Source organism: Eurosta solidaginis, chromosome 4 (genome assembly GCF_040869045.1).
Source record: "Eurosta solidaginis isolate ZX-2024a chromosome 4, ASM4086904v1, whole genome shotgun sequence".
Classification (NCBI taxonomy): domain Eukaryota; kingdom Metazoa; phylum Arthropoda; class Insecta; order Diptera; family Tephritidae; genus Eurosta; species Eurosta solidaginis.
The window spans coordinates 182,233,711-182,251,128 of NC_090322.1; the positions used below are offsets into that span (position 1 = coordinate 182,233,711).

At 37.8% G+C, this 17,418-nt stretch overlaps 2 protein-coding genes across 10 annotated transcripts in view; one reads left to right on the top strand and one right to left on the bottom strand.

The window, feature by feature from the left end:
* The window catches only part of LOC137250748 (uncharacterized), a 47,738-nt gene extending 32,672 nt beyond the window's left edge, over positions 1-15,066 (top strand). For all 5 annotated transcript variants that reach the window (XM_067784126.1, XM_067784127.1, XM_067784123.1 and 2 more), the window contains exons 2-6: positions 2,588-3,123; positions 8,605-8,814; positions 8,895-9,062; positions 12,491-12,650; positions 13,498-15,066. In XM_067784126.1, the coding sequence (XP_067640227.1) occupies positions 2,767-3,123; positions 8,605-8,814; positions 8,895-9,062; positions 12,491-12,650; positions 13,498-14,189 (1,587 nt within the window). In that variant the 5' untranslated portion in view covers positions 2,588-2,766 and the 3' untranslated portion in view covers positions 14,190-15,066. The remainder of the gene's footprint in view (positions 1-2,587; positions 3,124-8,604; positions 8,815-8,894; positions 9,063-12,490; positions 12,651-13,497) is intronic.
* Positions 1-17,418, bottom strand: part of hiw (highwire) — a 376,800-nt gene that overhangs the window by 286,259 nt on the left and 73,123 nt on the right. For all 5 annotated transcript variants that reach the window (XM_067784118.1, XM_067784116.1, XM_067784115.1 and 2 more), the window contains exon 20: positions 16,990-17,125. In XM_067784118.1, the coding sequence (XP_067640219.1) occupies positions 16,990-17,125 (136 nt within the window). The remainder of the gene's footprint in view (positions 1-16,989; positions 17,126-17,418) is intronic.

Consider the following 17,418-nt stretch of genomic DNA (forward strand, 5'->3'; position numbering starts at 1 on the left):
CTTTATCACCTTAATTATTTGAAAAAGATATCCAAAATGTATTAAAGAGATTGCATACTTGATAGGGGAGCAGTGGGAGTGAGAGTTGGTGTGGGAGTAGCAGTGGGAAAAGGAGTAGGAGTGGGAGTGAGAAAGAGAGTGCGAGTGGGAGTGGGAGGGAGATAAATGGAATAAGGGATGAACAAGAAAAATGGAGGATAACGTAGACGAAAATGATATAGAGAAAGAAGGGAAGCGGGACTCGATTTTTAATGTAGGCAAACCAATTTTAGGGCAGGACAAAGTCACTTTGCATTCGTTGGCATCCTCAGAAGCTAGAAAAGAAATTCCCCACACAGATACATTTCCGGAAACTTGTTTTACAAAAAATAAATTAATTTTTTAAATTTATTTGACAAAACGATTTACGAAATTTTATTTTTAAAAGCCAAAAAACACACAGCCAGACATATCTTGTACAGATGAGCCAACCATATAATTGAACCATGATACAAATATTGAATTTGAATTATAATTTTCTAAATTTTAAATTGGAATTTCTGAACTGGAATTGTAATTTTCCAAATTTTGAAAACGATGAATAAAAATTCGAAATTATCGTAAAATTTTCTTGAATTTTTCGAAAACGTTTTTGAGATTGGTTTTCATAGTTCCTGTTACAAAAAAGAAATTCTGAACCTGAAATGTAATTTGATGAAATTTTAAAATTTGAACTGCAATTATTTGAACTTAGTTTTAGTTTTCTGAATTTCAAAATTAAACTTCTCAACTCGAATTGTAAGTTTTTGACTTGAATCATATGTTTCTAAATATTAAATTGGATATACTGAACTTCAATTGTAATTTTCAAAATTCTGAAACGCTGAATTGAAATTGTTTCGAATTTTTCGAAAACGTTTTTGAGATTGGTTTGCATAGTTTTTTGTTACAAAATACATAGAAGTTTTTCTGAAGTTATCGAAAATAAAGGAAGAATTTGACTGAAGAAATTGTCATTGCTATTTTCGTGTTCGAAACACGGATTTTAGGCAATCTTTATGGCGACCGAGCCAGAGCCATGACGCCCGATCAACGGCAAGGATTTATGGTTTGCCATATGAAGAAATGAATTCACCGAAACACTCTTGTTTTGCCATCCATTAGGGAGTGGTCTTAGTTGTATATGTGAAGGCGTTTTCGAGATATCGCCCAAAATATGGACCAGGGTGACCCAGAACATCATCTGTTGGGTAACGCTAATTTATTTATATATGTAATACCAAGATTACATATATACCAGTATTCCTCATGTTTCATCCCTTTTTTCGTACTTGGTATATGGAATTTTTTTCATTTTTCGAAATATTCGATATCGAAAAAGTGGGCGTGGACATTGTCGGATTTCGCCCCAAAGTGAGTTCAAATAAGTACGTGAACTAAGTTTAGTAAAGATATATCGATTTTTGCTCAAGTTATCGTGTTAACGACCAAGAGGAAGGGCAGACGGTCGACTGTGTATAAATCTGGGAGTGGCTTCAACCGATTTCGCCCATTTTCACACAAAACAGTTACCGGCATAGAAGCTACGCCCTTACCAAATTTCACACGGATTGGTAAATTTTTGTTCGACTTATGGCATTAAAAGTATTCTAGACAAGTTAAATGAAAAAGGGTGGAGCCACGCCCATTTTGAAGTTTTCTTTTATTTTTGAATTTGTTGCACCATTTCATTACTTGAGTTGACTTTTAAAATTTTTTTGGTTTAAAGTGGGCGTGTTCACCATCCGATTTTGCTAATTCTTATTTAGAACACATATAGTAATAGGACTAACGTTCCTGCCAAATTTCATCATATCTTCAACGACTGCCAAATTACAGCTTACAAAACTTTCAAATTACCTTCTTTTAAAAGTGGGCGGTGCCATGCCCATTGCCCAAAATTTTAGAAATTTTCTATTCTGCGTCATAAGATCAACCCACCTACCAAGTTTCATCGCTTTATCCGTTTTTGGTTATGATATCGAAAATTTCAAAAACTCGAAAAAGTGGGCGTGGTTATACTCCGATTTCTTTCATTTTAAATAGCGATCTGAGATAATTGCCCAGGAACTTACATACCGAATTTCATTAAGATACCTCAAAATTTACTCAAGTTATCGTGTTTACGAACGCACGGACGGACGGACGGATGGACATGGCTAAATGAATTTCTTTTTTCGCCCAGATCATTTTGATATGCGAACAAAATTAATATACTCTGTGAGCTCTGCTCAGCAGGATTTGTTAATCATAAGCATCAATGTTAGTATTGCCAGACTATATTAGTATCTTCTGTTCCCGAAATCCTATCCCTCGTATTTCATCTCATAGCAAATATGTCTTATGGTTAAACTACAGTTGGCTGACTAGTTACTCTTAGGTCCCAAACTAGTATCAGAGTAATTCACAACCAGTTGCTCTCAATGTATAAAAACAACAAAGCAAACACCAACACATATAGCAACTGCAAAATGATATCTAACAATAAAAACAACAACACTTTAACATACAAACATAGGTATTTAATAACAATGAAATGACAATGAAGCTAACTAAACAATCTTATCAGCTTTTCAGTCATCCGTAAGTGCTCAACCCATACGATACACTTAGAGGTAACGAAGAATAGGAAAATTTAGAATAAAAAAAAATATTGGGAAATTTGAAAACTAAAGTGTTCCAAAATTATTGTGCAAACAAAGTAAATGTTAAAACTATGAAAAATTGTATAATATATAACATTTTGCAATGGCCGCCGCATCGTTGATTACAGAAGAAAGTAAAAATTTACCAACGAAAATTCACACAAATTACAAAAAGCAACACCAACAAAAAATATTACCAAATAATTGGTTATGGCGGATTGTCCAAGACAATCCCGCGCGAATGAGCTCAGCAATATATTGCCTATTAGGAGCAATATTACTTACACTGCAAGCAGCTTACAGCAGCGCTGATTATTATAACAATAATGGTGGTAGCTGGCGACCACCACCTCCACCACTGCAACCGATCCCACCGCCTTGGGGAGGTTCCACATTGCAGAATGTGACTTGTATAGCACATGACACAAAATTTACTTGCGATTGTCAGCATGTGAATCAGGTAAGTTTTGTAATTGTACAGCAGGGTGGGCAATAAGTACCGGGATATGTAACTGTTTTTGAGATAAGGTTTGCTTCAAGAGGTAATAATGTTTCTAGGTACCAGAGATTGGTTCTAGGTAATGGACATGTCTGTGCTTCATTCTTCATTGTACCTTTACCATTACAACGACCAGAAAGTATAACGGAACGTCACTTCGGATTTCTTGCCTCTGCACTCCAATAAATAAATACTAGCTGCTCTCTCGTTTGCTTTTCATTTCATTTTTCATCGACTTTGTTGTTCCAACTTGGTTTAGATGCAGTCTCTAGGTCTTACTCTTTCGTTTTCCCTTACCAATCCTTTTACCTGTTTTTTTTTTTTTTTGTTTTTGCGTATACTAAATGCTCCCTCAGGAAGTCGTGTGAATATCTATGCTGATACATTTGCTTTCCTTTTTTATTTTCCTTCACTTATTCTTCGATTTTCTTGTTCTGGTTTGGTTTATGTTCACTCGCTAAGTCAGGTAAAGAAAAATATAAAGGAAAAGATATTTTTCTTTACCTCTCTCTTTTCTTATTGCATTTAATTTTCCTCCTTACCGATTTTGTTATTTCGGTGTGGTTTATGTTCACTAACTGAGTCTTTATCTCTGTGTCTAATTACGCTCATATCAACTGGGCCACGGAAGCACACATTATCCCCAACTCTTACTCCTTAAAGCGCGAAGACACCTGAAACTCATCCGTATCTGTAAAAACTGGAAACGGGAGTCTCCAAGAATACCGCAAACTATTTTATAATGGCATAGACATTGTGGTGCTATAAAGCAGTGTGCGGTTAATATTCCCAGCATAGAATCTTCTCGCGTTTCGAGTTCATCAATGGGTCTGCGGGCTGGGACCCAAATAAGCGGTAGTTTTTTACTGTGCAAAGTATGGAATCAAACGAAACGAAAATTATAGACAATACTCAGAAACCTGGGCATCTTAATAGTCATCTGATTGAAAAGTTGCAGCCTTCCTGCATAAAGTGTGTATCCACATGATAATAACCAGCTTTTCAATTGCAATGTGGAACCAAAGTCTCTTACCTCCATGTCTCTTTGGTTTCCTTAGATTTTCGCTAGAGGACGTCGATGAGAATTTTTTGGTGATAGCACCTATTGAATGGTGCGAAGCACTGATACAAAATACGATAGACAGGAAGTTGAGACTTTCGGTAATACTGTATGACAAGGGTAGGGAGAGCTCTCAGAAGACGTGTGTTGATCACGGTATAGATCAGGATCACAATTGTTTTGGAGAAGATATAATTGAACCTCAAAAATTCGATGGCGCACACCCGAGCGCAGAGTAATGATCCGTGGTAACACTGAGAGAACACTAGCTTGGAGCGCATTGTGTACGTATAAGCTGTGCGGGGATCCCATTTCGGCTGTTTTTTTTCTTTTAGATAGAAACTTTAACGGGTGTTGCGGACGAGAGGGTAAGCTCATGCGAATTGATCGAAAAATAAGTATCGCGAAGCAGATTCACATTGCTGATATAGGCTAGGGCTCATGCCTCTCAAGACTTACTTCTGTAGGGGTAGAGGTGGCAATTATATCTAAGTCTCAAAGTGTCGACAACAATAAAGCACGTAGTGAGCAGCTAGCCGGAGGGGTTTCGCATACAAAACGGCTATTCAGACAAAACTTTTTAAAGTAGGAAACTTTTCTAAGAACTCTTTTACGGTCCCACCCTAAGAGAATATTTTTTTTTGCTGATATATTTTTGAAGAACCTATGTAGTAGGAAGACGGTGAATGATGAGAAAAAGATGGGAAATAGAAACGGTGAGAGTAAAAGGAGGTAGCGAAGATATGAAGGAAAAGAGTATGATAGGCGAAAAGAGCCAGCGAAAAAAGGAAAAGATGAAAATAGGAAAAGAGAAAGCGTCAAGGTAGACGAAATAGGAGGCAATATAGGGGCAAAAGAGAATGGGTTAAGGATGGAGAATTCGGGAGGTGATGGTGAGAGTGAGGATCCGGGGAAAAGAGAGAGTACGCAGGAGAGAAGGAGAGAACAAGAAAGAAAGGAAGTAGAAAAAAGGGCATAAGGTGGGACGTAAAAAAAGTTAGGTCCGGTTTTTCAGTACAAGTTCAACTCAGTTTGTCAGTTAAACTACGCTTAAACTTACTCTGCAGTTTTTCAGTCTACATTAACTGAAGTTTAAGCTGAGCTTAAGCGGCCGAACTGGTAGCGTTAAGCTCTAGTTCATCTATCAGTTATTTGCGCTCGTTCCAAACGGCGTCGAATATGCCCAACAAACATTTGGGCTTGAATAACATTAGAGCTAATGCTGATAACTTGGCATACTTCTAAAATCTCAAGAGTTGCTTCGAAACAGTAGCGCAACTCGGGAATCATAGCGTACTCAGCAAAAGAGGGAATTTTGTATAAAGCAAAAAAGGGGTGGTGTCGAAATTCTGTATGTACAAAATTCTAAAAACAAAATTCTGCTTTTTAAAATTCTGCTTTCAAAATTCTGTATTACAAAATTCTGTATTAAAATATATATGTATATACTAGCAGACCCGGCAGACGTTGTTCTGCCCTAAATTTGGTTTATCTGCATACATTTTAATAAGCTTTTTCCGTCTAGCTCTGCGCTACCCCTCTACACTTTTTCCTAATCTTTTTATTCACTCCTCCCTCCGTCTTTTTCGCTTCATCTATCCCCATCTTCGTCTCATTTTATCTCTTTCTCAGTATCCTTCTCTCTTTTCTCTTCTCTCAATTTTTTCTCATTCTTCTTCATCTCTTATTGCCAGTCCAACAGGGTGGTATGTATTTTGTTCCAGTCCCATTCCGAGTCTCAGTCCCAGTCAAACTCCGAGATTCAGTCTCAGTCCCAGTCCCAGTCCGTCTCTGGTATACTTCCCGGAAAAAGCATCGTAAATACTAATATAGGCAAATTTATATACGAAATTTCAGGCAAATCGAATAGAACGTATGTAAATAGGTATGTGGGTATTATTAATTCTTGTCTTTATTTCGGCTTCGCATGCATATTTATCAGTTTTGCCAGGTTGATGCGACTAAATCGAATATCACAATGAACTTTAGAGCTCTCAGCAACAGCTTTCATTTGATATCCATAATACACACACATTCTAGGGGTATCCGGGACCATGTTTTGGCCTATATCTCGAGACCCTAGTCATTCAGCGGTGTAAAACTTACTCTGTTACATAGCACACATCAGCAGCTTCAATTTGATACCCATAATATAAAAACACATTCTCGGTGTATCCGGGTCCACGTTTTGGCCTAGATCGCGAGACCCTAGTCACCCAGCGGCATAAAACTTACTCTGTACTAAAGCACACATCAACAGCTTCAATTTGATACCCATAATGTTACCCTCATCCACGTTTTGGCCTATATCTCGAGGCCCTAGTCACCAATAGGTATGAAAACTACCCTGTACTAAAGCACTCATCAACAGCTTCAATTTGATACCCACAATGTAAAAACATTGTCTAGGCGTTCACGGGCCCACGTTTGGCCTATATCTCCAGACCCTAGTCACCCAGGGGTATGAAAATTATCCTCTACTAAATCACTCATCAACAGTTTGAATTTGATATCCATATTGTATACACATTCTAGGGGTACCCGGGTCCACGTTTTGGCCTATATCTCGAGACCCTAGCCTCCCAGTTGTATGAAAATTATCCTGTACTATAGCATTCATCAACAGTTTGAATTTGATATCCATATTGTATAAACACATTCTAGGGGTACCCGGGTCCACGTTTTGGGCTATATCTCGAGACCCTCCCAGTTGTATGAAAATTATCCCGTACTATAGCACTCATCAACAGCTTTCATTTGGTATCCATATTGTATAAACACATTCTAGGGGTACCCGGGTCCACGTTTTGATATCAAGACCCTAGGCACGTAGCGAAAAAAAGGTAGACGTTGGCCGATTCTCAGACCTACCCAATATGCTCACAAAATTTCATGAGAATCGGTTCAGCCGTTTCGGAGGAGTTAAGCCTCTAAAACCGTGACAGAAGAATTTTATATATTAGATTTTGAAAAAGTGCGCCATGCACAGTAATTCTGCGTAGAATACCTTTCTGCGTAGGCGGCCTTCGGCCGCGCTTATAAAAAATAACCCTGGACTACGCCATGCCAAGTCCGCGTGTGTGGTATAACCGTGGCTACCGCCACGGTGATGTCCTTCTGCATAGTATACCCTTTTGCGTAAGAGGCCTTCGGCCGCGCTTTAAAAAAATAACCCTTAGCCGATCCAACACCGGCTACGCCATGCCATGATTACGGAATTTTGAGTTCCAGAATTAAACAAACAGAATTTTGAAAAAGCAGAATTTTAGAAAGCAGAATTTTTTTGCAATTTACAGAATTTTGTCACCCAGAATATTGTAATACAGAATAATGACACGCTCCCAGCAAAAAATGCTATTACTTAAGTTGAAAAAATTGAATTCCCAACTTGTGGTTCTCTAACTGGACTCAAATGTAAGATTCCATACTACAGTATTTTCACGAAAATAAAATAAAAAATATATATCATTAATTTTTGATTAATTACGCTTCATTACTGCTATTACTGCTATCAACCAGGTGTTTATATCTCACAATAAACAGCTGCTGGTTTTGGTGGTACCACCTTGGAGATTTTTTTCAACTCCACCTCAGCTCGATATGCAATGTAGGATGTCAACTGGAGAAATGTGTTGAATATACATTTCAGAACTGTACATTTCTCAAAATCTCTCGAAATTAGGATAATAATTGGAAAATATTAATGACGTTCGAGATCAACTCGAAAACTTTTAATTTTAAAAAATGTCTCAAAGGTTGGTAGTGATTGGGGAATGTAGTTGGATATCAACTCGAGAACTATCTGGTTTAAGAATAATTAATGATGTTGGATATTACTTCGCGAACTAGATATATATTTCGCTGGAGGATGTTTTTTTTTTCATGTTTGTTGGGTAAACAAAATCCAGCTGTTGCCGTATCTACAAATTATCTAGATAATAAAAAAACCAATGTTGCCGCACTAAAAGCAAAGGCGGCTTTACACTGAGACTGAAAAACTGCTCAGTAGTTTAACTGGAGTTCAAATTTGACTATAGTTTAAGCAAACTTAGTTTAAGCTTAGCGTAACCAACTACTGAAAAACCGGTCCTTAGTGATATAGAATTGGTATATGCACAGTCCAAGTGATGCCGAGTAGCGTCTTTTAGAAATATCAGGTCCTAAACCTTATATCGAACAATATCATATCAATACTGAAGTAAGAGTCATCCATATCGGTATTTAAAGCAGGCCGAACACACATATATTCATCTAAGATAACTCTAACGGCACATATACAGCTCATACCCAGGTGTTCAAAGAAAATTCTACAACTAATCATTTATGTAGTTTGCGATGATTCATGCTTTTGATATTTATTTCTGTTTTTTCTATAACTATAGCGTCTACAATTACCCCACCTAATCGGCTATGTGTTCCAAGTAGAGATAAGTAATTGCAAATCGTTAACCATCGAAGCCAATACCCTCGAAGATACACAGGGATTACGCAAAATAAATTTTAAAAATATCGAAAATTTAATATTAAATAAATATGCATTGGCTTTTCCTCGTTATGCCAGTAATACGCCGCTCATTATCGAGTTCGATAGGGTGAGTATTTACATATTTGATATCAATGCCGCACAGTGGGAATGATTGAACTATAAAAATTTTGAATTTCTTTTAATTAGGTAAATTTTGAATTAATCGACTCACATGCGATCAATGGTAATATTGAAGAGATCTCATTTAGTGGTGGACGTATCGATGCAATACATCCTTTTGGCTTTACAACACTTAAGGATCGTGCTATTCTATTGAAGATGGATAATGTGCTGGTGAAAAAAATAGAACCGCAGGTAAAAATATGATGTATTTATAATGCAGAGTTTTATATTGGCTTTGCAGTTGAAGTTCTTACAGCTTTCTTCAATTAATATGTAGCTCTGAACATGCTCGGAGGCCTCATTTACTCTGACTAACTACACTTAACTTTTTGCTATCCGATACAGACGCTTCTCAAGAGCTCCAATATACTTAATAGTTTACTTTATTGAAAAAAGTTTTTCTAAGCGTCGCCCCTCGGCAGCGATTTGGTAAACACTGCGAGTGTATTTCTGCCATGAAAAGCTTACCAGTGAAAACTCATCTACCTTGCACATGCCGTTGGAAGTCGGCGTAAAACATGTAGGTACCCTCCCACCAAATAGTAGAAAAAATTAAAAGGAGCACGATGCAAATTGGAGGAGAAGCTCGGCCTAAAATCTCTTCGGAGGTTATTGCGCCTTGCATTTATTTATTTTTTAGTTGAAAAAATTTGCGGGGGTTGTTTTTTCTTAGATCAGGAAAAGTAGCAATTCGCGATAGCTCCGTACAAGTAGACACACCAAGTGCCGCTTAGATCTCGGCTGAACTTTTTTGTCAAATTCTCAAAACCGGTGTACATCAACTTTTTCGATACAAAGCACAAAATTCTGTTTCGTAAATGGAAGGAATGGATATGTCTGTAATTCACTCAGAAATTTAACATTCAACGGACGTGTACAGAAATAACGATACTGTTGAAATTTATCAAACACTCCATATGACTGTTATATGTTATTGTTCTATTAACGTTAAAGACACTCTCCGAAGGTTTTAGGGAGTGCTATCGATGTTGGTGGTCCTTTGCCGGATATAGATCTGGTATGTCCCGGTAACGAGCAACATTGAGGTACTAACGCGACCATCTCGGGAACGATTTATGTGACCACCTTCTAGGCCATCCCGCTCCCGCCCCTGGTTCCATGAAGAACTTGGGGTCGCCAGAGTCGCGCCTGCTAAATATGTGTATGATACATTCATATTTGTAACAGGATTCCCCTCGTAGATGAGGCTGGCAATTGTGTTCCGGGTGCTCTGCAGCTATAAAGCTTTGTATTGGGCTTATCAACTCCCAACGTTTTTCATATGTAGCCAACGTGTTTCAATCCGTAGACTTCAATATTCATTTAGGAGGCGTTAAAGAATAGAAAAAATATTTCGTAAAATGCTGCGGTCACACTCAGCCAATCCAGAGTCAAGTAGACGTCCCACAGGTTAATTTGTCGGTGTTATTGGATTCAGGCACAGACCGTGACGGAGAGCTATAACAAGTCTGGGTGATGGGGGAATGAGAGGCATATATTATATGACTAAATCGCCGGTGCAAGGTCAGAGCAAAAATAGGAAGGTAAGAGTGAATCAGCGAAAATGGAAAGTACAGAACAAGTAATGTTTCACTGCCCTCATTTTTGCGGCGAAAGACTCGCTGTACACAAGTTTTTTTAAAGTCAAATTTTAACAAAAAATTGAATATCTTTACAGTATATAAATAAGCACATTATGTCAACATTCAACTCCAGTAATGATATGGTGCAACAAAATACAAATGTAAAAGAACATTTCAAAATGGACGTGGCTCCGCCCTTTTTCATTTAATTTGTCTAGAATACTTTTAATGCCACAAGTCGAACAAAAATTTACCAATCCTTGTGAAATTTTGTAAGGGCATGGCTTCTATGACGGTAACTCTTTTCTGTGAAAATGGGCGAAACCGGTTTGAAGCCGCGCCCAGTTTTTATACACAGTCTACCGTCTGTGCTTCCGCTCGGCCGTTAACATGATAACTTGAGCAACAATCGATATATCTTTACTAAACTTAGTTCGCGTACTTATCTGAACTCACTTTAGCTTGGTATTAAAAACGGGCGAATTCCGACTATGACCACGCCCACTTTTTCGATATCGAAAATGAGAAAATGCCATAATTCTATACCAAATACGAAAAAAGGGATGAAACATGGTGATTGGATTGGTTTTTTGACGCAAAATATAACTTTAGAAAAAACTTTGTAAAATATGTGTGACACCTACCATATTAAGCAGAAGAAAATGAAAAAGTTCTGCAGGGCGAAGTCAAAAGCCCTTGGAATCATGGCAGGAATACTGTTCGTAGTATTACATATAAAAATAAATTAGCGGTACCCGACAGATGATGTTCTGGGTCACCCTGGTCCACATTTTGGTCGATATCTCGAAAACGTCTTCACATATACAACTAAGGGCCACTCCCTTTTAAAACCCTCTTTAGTACCTTTAATTTGATACCCATATCGTACAAACACACTCTAGAGTCACCCCTGGTGCACCTTTACGGCGATATCTCGAAAAGGCGTCCACTTATAGAATTACGGCCCACTCCCTTTTAAAATACTCTTTAATACCTTTCATTTGATACCCATGTTATACAAACACAAACACAAACACACAGGTTTACCCTAGGTTCATTTTCCTACATGGTGATTCTCCCTTATTTGGCAAAGGATGAAGGAGAATCGTTCCAAAAAACGTCACTCTTGGTCTACAATTTTGTCGATATTTCCCAAACGTATGTGATATGGCGGCCACCGTGGTGTGATGGTATCGTGCTCCGCCTATCACACCATATACCCTGGGTTCAATTCCCGGGCAAAGCAACATCAAAATTTTAGAAATAAGGTTTTTCAATTAGAAGAAAATTTTTCTAAGCGGGGTCGCCCCTCGGCAGTGACTGGCAAGCGCTCCGAGTGTATTTCTGCCATGAAAAAGCTCTCAGTGAAAACTCATCTGCCTTGCAGATGCCGTTCGGAGTCGGCATAAAACATGTAGGTCCCGTCCGGCCAATTTGTAGGGAAAATCAAGAGGAGCACGACGCAAATTGGAAGAGAAGCTCGGCCTTAGATCTCTTCGGAGGTTACCGCGCCTTACATTTATTTTATTTATTTATGTGATATGGAATTAAAAACCACTTATAAACCATTTACGAAACCAACGCAGCTAAGCTCTCAGCTGAGTATGTAATGTTCGGTTACACCCGAACTTACCCTTCCTTACTTGTTTTGTTTTGCTAACAAACGCGAAATATAGTCTGTCGGTCACCTAAAACCAAGCAACCGTTAAACATGCATCTTTCGTAGGGCATCTATCCTAGTGAGAGGCTAGGGAGTGATTTCAGAGATTACTACAAATGTGTTTTAGCGACTAAAGTCGCGACTTTCACAAGTCTTCCCATATGCTTGTAATTCGCAACCGGCTTATAAAACTTCCATAGACATACCTGGGGTGTATTATCTCAAATCGGGGGTTTTCACAGCAAATATCTCACAGCCACAACTTATAGCGCCCAACGTAACACATTTCAAGGTGTAGCAGGTGCAAATAATCCTTCAGAAAATAGCTGCAGGACTTATATGTATTTCAAATTAATAATTAATCTCTCGTATTACAGGCCTTCAAGAAATTTGCTGTGGAGCAATTGGAAATACGGAATTGTATATTTAACACAAATGTGCCATCGAAAGCCTTTTATGAACTCGAGGTACTCAACTCACTGCGCATACATAACAATAATTTTCAGGAGGTGCATTCGCATGCATTTTCATTTAAAAGTAAGTAACTCAGGTGTGATTGGACAACTGAGAATAAATTTGATGTTTAAGTAATTATATAAAAGACATAATGAATACGTTGAACAAGACGCATAGGAAATCCCTAAAGATGGCATGAAGAAACAGGATATCATAATCATAACACGTAGAAGCAAGCCTATTAAGAATAATCTAGCAATACCTAACAGTTAGGATGTACTCTTTCAAAATGCTTGAAGTATTGTGCACCACATTATTGCATAATTTCTAACACAGATTTGAAGTAAAGAGGAGGGTGGAATTGCCACAATGAGCGGAATCACTGTGGCTTTTGAGGTGCAAGGCGATAAACCTTAAACCCATTTCGGATAACACAGAAGAAACTTAAGTAAGACTGTGATGGCGTAGAATCATTGCTATATCAACAATATTTTGCTGAATGATTGGTAAGAGACATAAATGACTGCCCATGAGATTTCTTGTATCTGATTTTTACGATATTGGCAATTCGAGAAAAGCCTTTTACCGACTAAACTTTGTGCTGTGAAACGACAATTAGGGCTGGGTCAAAACGTTTTCTAAGCTAGTTGTCTTTGGTTTGTTGAGCACTGACTGACTTTAACTTCCGCACATAGGTGCCTGCTCGGGCGCCAGTTAAGTTCAGATCTATAAAAAAAAATGTATATGTAGGGGAGGCCATGCTCGTTTTTTAGTTGATTACACTTCTTAACCTAAGAAAGAAATATTACTTAAATTTAAACTATCTACGTATGTTTCGAGGTTTCGGAACTGAGGCTCCGTAACATTCATAATATGTATGTATGTATTGATATCGAAAAGTAATTTCAATATTTCTATTGGTTTTCAGTTATCAACAAACTCAGCATTATGGGCAACTATTTTGAAGCTATCGATGCTGAATGGCTAGAAGCTTATGTACGCGAAAGTGTGCTGATACGAGATAACTATTTTGGTCTCACTAGTCCTATAGCATTTAAAGGTATACAAATTCATCGCGATTATATGCACAGCGAAATGCTTGAATTACAATTCAACAACAACACAATACAATTAACAACCGAAATGCGTCCACTCGAATTTAATGAACGTTTCGCACTTAACCTTAAGCAATTACGTTACGTCAACACTTACGGCTGTGACGATTTGGATACAGTACAAAAACCTCCAATACCCAAACAAAAATTTTTTCGCAATAATGTTGATAATATTTTTGTATTAGCGGCAGCAGAAACGCGAAATATGGCAGGACCTATTAATGGCCAACAAAGAGTGTTAATTGATCAGAATACCAATTTTGTTTTACTTAACAAATTTATTGAAACAACATGTCAGCCACGTTCATATTTGTTGTATATACTTTTAGGCGTGCTGGCATTAGTTTTGGTTTGTCTTTTGATTGGCATAATTGTGTGGCTGCAAATGGCAAAACGGCGTAAGAAACGTAAATTAGATGTAGTTATGCCCGAACCACGTACATATAAGGAAACACAAATTGTTTACCAAATCGAAAATGCGGGACTCTTAAAGACTGATCTGTGAGTGCTATGTAGCCAAAATGTGGAAGCTAAGTTAAAATAGTAATAATGTTAAAGTACACATGTATATGGAATTGTATAGAGATGCTATGCTAAATATGTATATATCGCCAAATAAATTTTAAGTATATATGTATGTACATAGTATATACACACTTATTTAAGAAGTAATATTTATGTATAGTAGCCGTGTTTTTTAACACGCGCGTATACGTTTCGTTTGCGCGTGTTAAAAAACGCCTATCTTCGCTTAGATAATGCTTAGGAGACCCATCTAGCGGCTGTGGTAAAACAACTAGCTACAGCAACAGGGTGTACCGAAAAGCGGAGACGCAACGCTCTGATGGCCATAGGGTATAACATATAGCTGAATCAGTTGCGATGAATTGTGGACACACATATAATACATAGAATTAGTGTACAGGGTGAAACAAAGACACATATTTCAGTTACATCTGAGTATAATGCGTATTGAAATTTAGTAGGACAAAATTTATGCGCAGCAATTTCAGAGGTGTATTTATAGTTTGTCTCTTAGCAGTCAATATAAAGTTTAAGCGTAAACGGATATACGCGTGTTAAAAAACACGGCTAGTGTAAAGATACAAATATGTGTTTATGATATTTACTTCTAAGCGCAGTATGAGAGGGTCATATTTTAAATAACATGAAATCCAAATACGCTGTTTTACCAAATTATAGATATAAATTGCATAGCTATAAAGTTTAAGAGATTTTGTATATATGTATTATATACAGAAATGCACAAAATATGTGTATGGAAATGTTATATGTATGTATATTAATATAGAAATAAATAACATACATATATATGTGTGATTCAGATTCAATCTGTAATAAACTAAATAGATGTCAAGCCACTTTTCTTTAATTTAAACTCAGCTTCGTTATCAATGTCAAAACTGAGTTGGTGAGTAGCACAGTTGTTGTTGTTGTTAGTGATAAGGATACTCCCCGAAGATTTTGGGGAGTGCTACCGATGTTGATGTAGATCTGGTACGTTCCGGTCACAAGCACCAATAACAACTAGCCCGACCATCTCGGGAACGATTTAGTATGAACCTTCTAGGCCATACCGCCCTCCCAGCCCCTTGATCCATAACGAACTAGGGGTCGCGAGATCCTCGGCTGCTAAAGAAACAGGATTCGGCACCGGTAGGTGAGGTTGACAATTGGGTTGGAGAAACTCAAAATTGCGCTGTCAACCTCTTGAAATGGTTGCGCTACACAACCACTTTAATCAGTCACTGGGGGTCGAGTAACACAGTTGTTGTTGTTGTTGTTGTTGTAGCGATACGGTTGCTCCCCGAAGGTTTAGAGAGTGATCGATGTGATGGTCCTTTGCCGTTTACAGATCCGGTACGCTCCGGTAACACAGCATCATTAAGGTGCTGGCCCGACCATCTCGGGAACGATTTATATGGCCACATTAAACCTTCAGGCCAATCCGGTATTTTAGTCGCCTCTTACGACAGGCATACCTACCGCGGGTATATTCTAACCCCCTGACCCGCTGGGTTACGAGTAACACAGTCGTCATCGTAAGTGAAAAATCGTTAGTTAAAATTTCGACAAGTCCAAAACTAGTGAGTTTCATCACAGGAGCTAGGTATGTTTGTATATTAGACTTGGTCGATTTATTAACCGATATCGCGCCATCGATTTTTCGATAGGATTTGGGCTCAGAGAAAAAGTTCCACTACGCATAAGAGCAATTTTATCTCCCAAAAATTATCATATTAACAAAATCAATGATCTCATTCAAAACAGAATTCCTGGTGAAGTGACGAAATATAAATCGCTCGACACAGTTACAGATGAAGATCAATTTGTGAATTATCCAATTGAATTTCTAAGCACTATAGAACCACCTAGAATGCCTGCGCATATATTAACTTTGAAAATTGGCTCACCAGTCATGCTTCTTCGGAATTTAGACCCACCAAAATTGTGCGAAGGAACCAGACTTTGCGTTAAGAAATTAATGCCGAATGTAATCGAAGCAACAATCATCAGCGGTAAAATCAAAGGTGAAGATGTGCTCATACCACTGATCGGAATGATTCCTACAGATTTGCCATCCAATTTTAAGCGCTTACAGTTTCCTGTACGCCTTGCTTTTGCAATTACAATCAACAAGGCACAAGGACAATCGCTTACTGTTGCAGGATTAAATTTAGAGAGTCCGTGCTTTTCTATCGCCAGCTATATGCTGCTTGCTCTAGAGTTGGAACACCAAAAAATTTGTTTATCTTTGCACCGAACGAAAAAACCAAAAATATAGTGTACCCACATGCATTACAATAAGATACAAGAATAAAATGTTTTACAGAAAATTTCACCAAATATGCGTACAAAATTCAATTCAATTTACAGAACAATAAACTAAATTATCAATAAACAAAACAGAAAAAATAACGCAACATTCATTCGATATCGGGCGTTACAACGTACGCCGGGTAAAGCTAGTTTTTCTATAATTGAAAAATTGTTTTTTATTTTTGAAATAGTAGGTAGAAAATTTTTCAGACAACGTGCCATATCTGCGCAGATAGATCCATTTCGAAGGTTGCTAAGCCTTCATCATCGCACGCTTTAGGCACCTTGAATCCTTTAGGCCGATAATACAAAAACAGTTGTGTGACAGTTAAAATAAAACTTTTCTTGCACACTGTGGCTGATTTTATCAAGTGTCGCATATCACTATACAACTTTTATTCGCACCACAAGTATTTATTATTTAAATTTTTTTTGTAATTTATTAAAAAAATGTTTCGACTTACCCAATTGGCAGATATGACTCCAATGCTTGATTAACAGTTAGAACCGGTTCAGACAGAGCAAAACCTTTCGATAGCAGCGCATGATGAGTATTTATTGTTTCTTCTACACCACCAAGATCCTCGATATCCTTGTCATCTATTAAAAGAGTAAAAAAACTGATAAAATGAAAAAAATATAGTAAAGGATAGTAGAGTATTTGTGATGTGCGGGTAGACTCTTCTAAGTCTTGCGGTAACGTGTTGTGATTGACTGTGTCAAAGGCTTTTGTTGCGTGGGGGTGCTGCAGGTTTGTGGTGAAATAAGGGAGCAGATGTAAGTACAAAGTTACTGAAATAATAATGCAATTAATATTAAATTCAATAACCCTAGGGCAGTACGGCATCAGGTGTATGGGCTACTGACAACATCCCTCCTGTCGGGCGATATGA